This window comes from Psammomys obesus, unplaced genomic scaffold (assembly GCF_907164565.1).
Source record: "Psammomys obesus unplaced genomic scaffold, mPsaObe1.curated_primary_1811, whole genome shotgun sequence".
Lineage (NCBI taxonomy): Eukaryota > Metazoa > Chordata > Mammalia > Rodentia > Muridae > Psammomys > Psammomys obesus.
In genome coordinates, this window is record NW_026596064.1 from 10613587 (window position 1) to 10619133 (window position 5547).

General features: G+C 42.6%; 1 protein-coding gene across 2 annotated transcripts in view; it reads right to left on the reverse strand.

Moving 5' to 3' along the window:
• Positions 1-5547, reverse strand: part of Acap2 (ArfGAP with coiled-coil, ankyrin repeat and PH domains 2) — a 111841-nt gene that overhangs the window by 18336 nt on the left and 87958 nt on the right. For both annotated transcript variants that reach the window (XM_055624984.1, XM_055624983.1), the window contains exons 14-15: positions 1415-1623; positions 1007-1076 (exon numbers count right to left, since the gene is read on the reverse strand). In XM_055624984.1, coding sequence (XP_055480959.1) covers positions 1007-1076; positions 1415-1623 — 279 coding nt within the window. The remainder of the gene's footprint in view (positions 1-1006; positions 1077-1414; positions 1624-5547) is intronic.

The window sequence follows — 5547 nt, forward strand, 5'->3', positions numbered from 1 at the left end:
CCATCCATCCATCCATCCATCCATCCATCCATCCATCCATCCATCCAGATTTTCTAGATATAGATCTGTATTAAGAATCAGGACTGGGCTGGAGAGATGGCTCAGAGGTTAAGAGCACTGGCTGCTCTTTCAGCGGTCCTGAGTTCAGTTCCCAGCAACCACATGGTGGCTCACAACCATCTGTAATGAGATCTGGCGCCCTCTTCTGGCGTGCAGGTATACATGCATGCAGAACAAATAAATTAAAAAAAAAAAAATCGGGACTGAGCCAGGAGTGCTTTTAATCCCAGCACTCAGGACAGAGAGCCGTGGCACTCAATGAGCTAAAGGCCAGCCTGCTTACAGAGTGAGTCCAGGACAGCCAGGGATCTGTTACACAGAGAAAACCTGTCTCAAAAACCAAAAACAAAACAACAACAAATGTCAGGACTAGGCAGACGGCTCAGTGCTTAAAAAGACCCACTCACACCAGCTGCAAAGGACCTGATCCCTCTGGCCTCTGCAGGCACCCATGCTCAGTGTACACATTCACACACAGGCTCCAACACGGACATGTAATTAAAATAATAACAACAAACCTCTCAATGAAGGCCATAGTTACCACATGACTATCTGTCTACACAGCACGACTACTGACTGTGCCTGTGTCCGTGGCTGGGCAAAAATTTTGACAATAAAGCAGCACATGCAGTTAGGTACAGCAAGTACTGGACAATTCAAGGACAGTGAATTTAAATTGGGCATATTTTTAAATGTCGACATCCTCACTCCCACTTTATAAAAACATTAAAACTCATGCAACACAGAGTTTACTGAAATCACTTCTGAACTAGCTCTGTCACCAGACAACTAGCTCCTTGTCAAATGCTGCCAAACTTTCGACTTTCTTCCTCTTGGTCCACCTACTTCTCCACCTCAGTCTTCACCTCCCCACAGCGCCAACTCATCTCAGCTAGACGAGACCTACAAGCACCTGTTAAAATTTTCATACAAATATTTATCTCACCTTTAGAAGCTCAGGCTCCCATGTGTCTAAAGTTAAGGATCGTACTTTCGAAAAATGAACCCCAAGACTCCTACACGGGGGGGGGATAAAAGATCACATTATTCTTAATACAAAATTATCAAGTTACTATTTGCATATTTATATACACACACAGAAATGGCTCCCATAAATAAATATGGGTGGATTCTCTGGTTACCACTGATGAACCAAAGTCTTCAAAAAATGCTTTACAAAAAAAAATTATCCACTTTATAATATAAACCGGTAATTAAATCAAGGAACTGGGGAAAAGACTCATTGGCCAAAAAAAAAAAAAAAAAAAAAAGGGAAAGAAAGAAACCAGGATAATTTGCAACACGCATTTAACCCAAAGGAAGCCCCTCACTCACTCCGGGTGAGCATACCCACCGATGGATCCCAGAGCACTCAATACACAAGGTAATGCCCAAGTTGATGCTGGCCCACCGTGGGTCTGCCAGGCCACAGTCACAGCAGCTGGTGTTGCCGGGAATACACTGGACACGCTGCAGCGCGCTTTCTCCTTTCAACAGTTTCTCTTTTGATTCATTTCCAGAGTCTAGGCTTCCTGTTGATGGAGATGATTTCTTATCCAGTTTCTAAAAGAATGAAGAATTATTTAGTATTATAATGCTTTTTTGCTGCATGTTACATACTACAAACAAAAGTGTCCAACCCATAAATTAAACATCTACTTGACAGGCATCACTTAGGCCCTGGAGACCGAGGAATGAAAAGACTGCAGGTTTTTATGAATAGGCTTCATCAGTGAAGGGGAAATGTACACAGTCACAATTATGTGATCACTGACACTGAACATGTGAGCAAGAGATGAGGGCAGAGAGTAAGGGAAGAATGGAGTGGGAAACATGATATTATTAAGACTCATATATAATAAGATAAAACCCTGGCACTTGGGAGGCTGCAGCAGGGGTCGCACAAGCTCGGTGACAGCCTGTGTTACACAGGAAGGCCCTCTTAAAGAATAGAGTATTTCATGTCCCATTCCCCCAAAGTGTTAACTATAAGAAAGTTATTTTAATTACTACAGTTAATAAACAGAAAAACTACACTATATGACACAATGAAATGCTAGAAAATATATCATCTTCATAGTGAACCAAAACCAAAACATAATATGCGAAAAGCTAATTTTTATAAATGCACAGTCAACCGAATAAAAAAAAAAACGATTTACGAAGCACTGAGCTACACACAAAAATAATCACTCAAATTCCAATATGTGGCTCTTGATTTTAAACAACTAAAGATGCAGTCTAAAGTCTCCATGCTCAAGAGCCTCTCACCCTGCACAAGCCCGTGTGTCAGCACAGAAAACAGCATTTGATTCTTGTCTGTTCTGAAAACAGTGCAGCATTAGGAAGGACTGAGCAAACAAGACAATTACTGGGACATGGAATGCCAGGTGTTTGAGGACAGCAAAGCTGGTGTCCACTTGGAGAACAGCTTCGTGCAGGCTGCTGGGTCCTACACAGGGTCAGAAGGATGACCGAGTGTGACAAATGGGAGCCAATTTCAGACCCAGAAACAAACAGTAACAATAGTAGATTATGACATATTGAATAAAATAAAAGCACATAGAAACACAGCTAAAAATTGTCATGAATTAAAATTCTACTGTGCAAGGAACAGAATACCCACAATTCCAAAGTACTCCCCCAACAAAATACTTACTCCCCACAGGTTATAAGAGCATCTCACACTGGAAAATTGGGGCAGATAGAACTGTGCGCCACTTCAGAGGATGGCTTGAGAACGCAGTATTTACATACAATGTTCTTGCCAGATGAGTAAAACCCAGCTAAATAACTAGATTGTAATTTTCAAAACCTTCAAGGTCAAAAGGTCATATTAACTCTGAAGAACCAACTACTGCCAACTGGGGAGACATGACAACTAACTGCAAACTTCTGCTGTAAAGAAGATTACTGGGAGACTTTTTAAATGTGACTGCATTTGGGGATTAAATGGTAGCAATAGAGCAAGGATCGAGTCTCCTTTTTGATGTCTGTACCATGATTACACCAGAGATCTCGTCCTAGGCAAGGGGAAAGCACTTACTAAAATAGGAGTTGGGGTGAGGGAGCCTGCTGACAGCTCTCTCTCAGGAAGCTCAAGGAGAAGTTACTTGTATAGTATGCAGAAATTCTACGAACTTTGGAGATTTCAAAAATGTTAGAAATATACCTGGTTTACCAGGAGACGTTTGAAATGTGAGGTTAACAAACAGAAAAGGTATCACTATTTAAGGCAGAAGTTATATTGGTTCATTCCCAATTTTTTGATATGTTTTTGGCCACAAAAACATTAGAAAGAGGCTGAGGACTAATAGAGACATAACTGATCAGGAGGCAGTTATATCCCAGGGTCCCCCCCCAGCCCCAGACCAGTAAAAGACTATCTCCGCACTTGAATAGAACTGAATGAAACTTTTCCTCTACAGGAGTAAAGGAGAGTCTCTAGTGGGAGATGAGTGAAGGCACACTCCTCAGCACCTGCTACTCCCCTGCCTATTCCTTGTGCCTTATATAAAACAGTTCTTTATCCAGTTGTTCACAGAAAACGTTTTTAACTGATGACTCAGGATACCTCCCTAGGAGTCAGAGAGGCCCAGAGGCACCCAAATATCACAGGCTGTGGCCACCGCTCTTGTTTGCCCACAGTCACTAGAGGGTGAGACCCAACTGCTGAAGACACCACTCACTGTGGATGCAGGACAGAGAAAGATCAACCTCAAACTGACCTGGAAACTCTCTCCTTGCTGGCTGCCTTACACTGTGCCAGAAGCTGCTGAGGAGAGAAGAGTCATCAATAGCCTTACCCAACACTGGCCCCTGCATGCTAACACCAACCTGCTAGAGAGATGCGCTAACGGTTAGGGGTCAACCAACGGCTGTATGAACCTGAGGCCTGCTTCACAGAAGGCATTTCATGCCTCTTACTGTATACCTTGTCAAAGCCTCTAACGGGGGATCACGGGCCATGGGGGAACCTATCCTCACTGTTCTGCTAAACAGTCATACTGTGAAACTGTTACTCTAAATGTTTATGTTTCTACTAATGTTTTGTGCTACTCTCAACTTGGTCAGGTAAGCGAGTGGTGGTTAATGCAGAGACTCGAAACTGAGCAAAGCCCTGAATACAGACATTGAGTGCTCAACTGTGGATGGCTCATGTGTTTCAACCTCCCACCGTCCAAGGCTCAGGGAAGAAGAAAGGGCAGAAATAATACAAGAGCTGGCAGACATGGAGGACACGGACACGGCGGGCTCGCTGAATGCATCAACTCATGACAGCTGTGGTTACTTGCAGAAGACGTGTACAAGGTCAGGCCAATCCAGATCCTCACATGGACTATGGGTGAGACCATGAGGGCCCGCCCCTGCCAGAGGCCCGGCTGGCAGCTGATGGCTGCCGAAGGCACAAGATTTACTCTCCTGTGGAGATGAGGCTTGTGGCATGTAGGTCGTACCTCAGGAGTTAACTGCACACCCCTGTACATGCGGCCGCACCAAATGAACTCAGAGTCACTAACAGCACAAAATCTAAAAGCAGAAGAGAAAGACGGAGCGGGGCACCATGGAGGGAAGTAGTAGCGGTGAATGTGGCCAAGATACAGAATTTCTAAAGAACAAAGGAAGATTATTTTAAACAACACAATAAATAAAAATACTGATACCTGGTTCTCAACACCATTTAACTGTTTAGGGATGGGACTCAGCAAATGAGAATTTTTTTTTCCAAGAAGTGAAGGTTAATAATTACAGTCCTAGTACTGTATCATGACAAAATAACAGATTCAATGAACAATGAACAAAAAGGAATTACTGGAAATTAAATAGATTCTAGCAGATTAGAAATATTCAAGAAAATAATGTTAGTTCAGAAATTCCAGAGAGAGAGAGAGAATTAGACAAAAGAACTAGGAAAGATCAATAATAAGAGAAGCAGCCCTGAAAACTAAAGAGCAAAAGAGGAGAAGAAACAACATTGTTTCTCCCCCTGTCCCACCCCTTCCCAAGACGAGGTTTTCCCATGTAGACCAGGCTGGCCTTGAACTCACAGAGATCCCTTCCCTCTGTCTGGGATTAAGGCATGCACTAACACCACCTGGCCATAATGCTTTTTTCTTAAGAATAACTGTTTCCATCCTAAAACTTCCATACCTAGCCACACTACCAAAGAAATGTAAAGACAAAATAAAGCGCCACTTAAAAAAACATGATATCAGGCTGGAGAGATGGCTAAGAAGGTAAGAGCACGGTCTGCTCTTCCAGAGGTCCTGAGTTCAATTCCCAGCACCCACATGGTGGCTCATAACCATCTATAATGAAATGTGATGCTCTCTTCTGGTGTGAGGTTGTACATACAGACAGAATGTTGTATATGTAATAAGGAAATCTTAAAAAAAAAAAAAAAACATGAAATCACAAATGCCTAACTTTAAAATACTGAAGGAGAAATACATAGGTCAACAGAAAGAAAGGAACATTAAAAAAAAA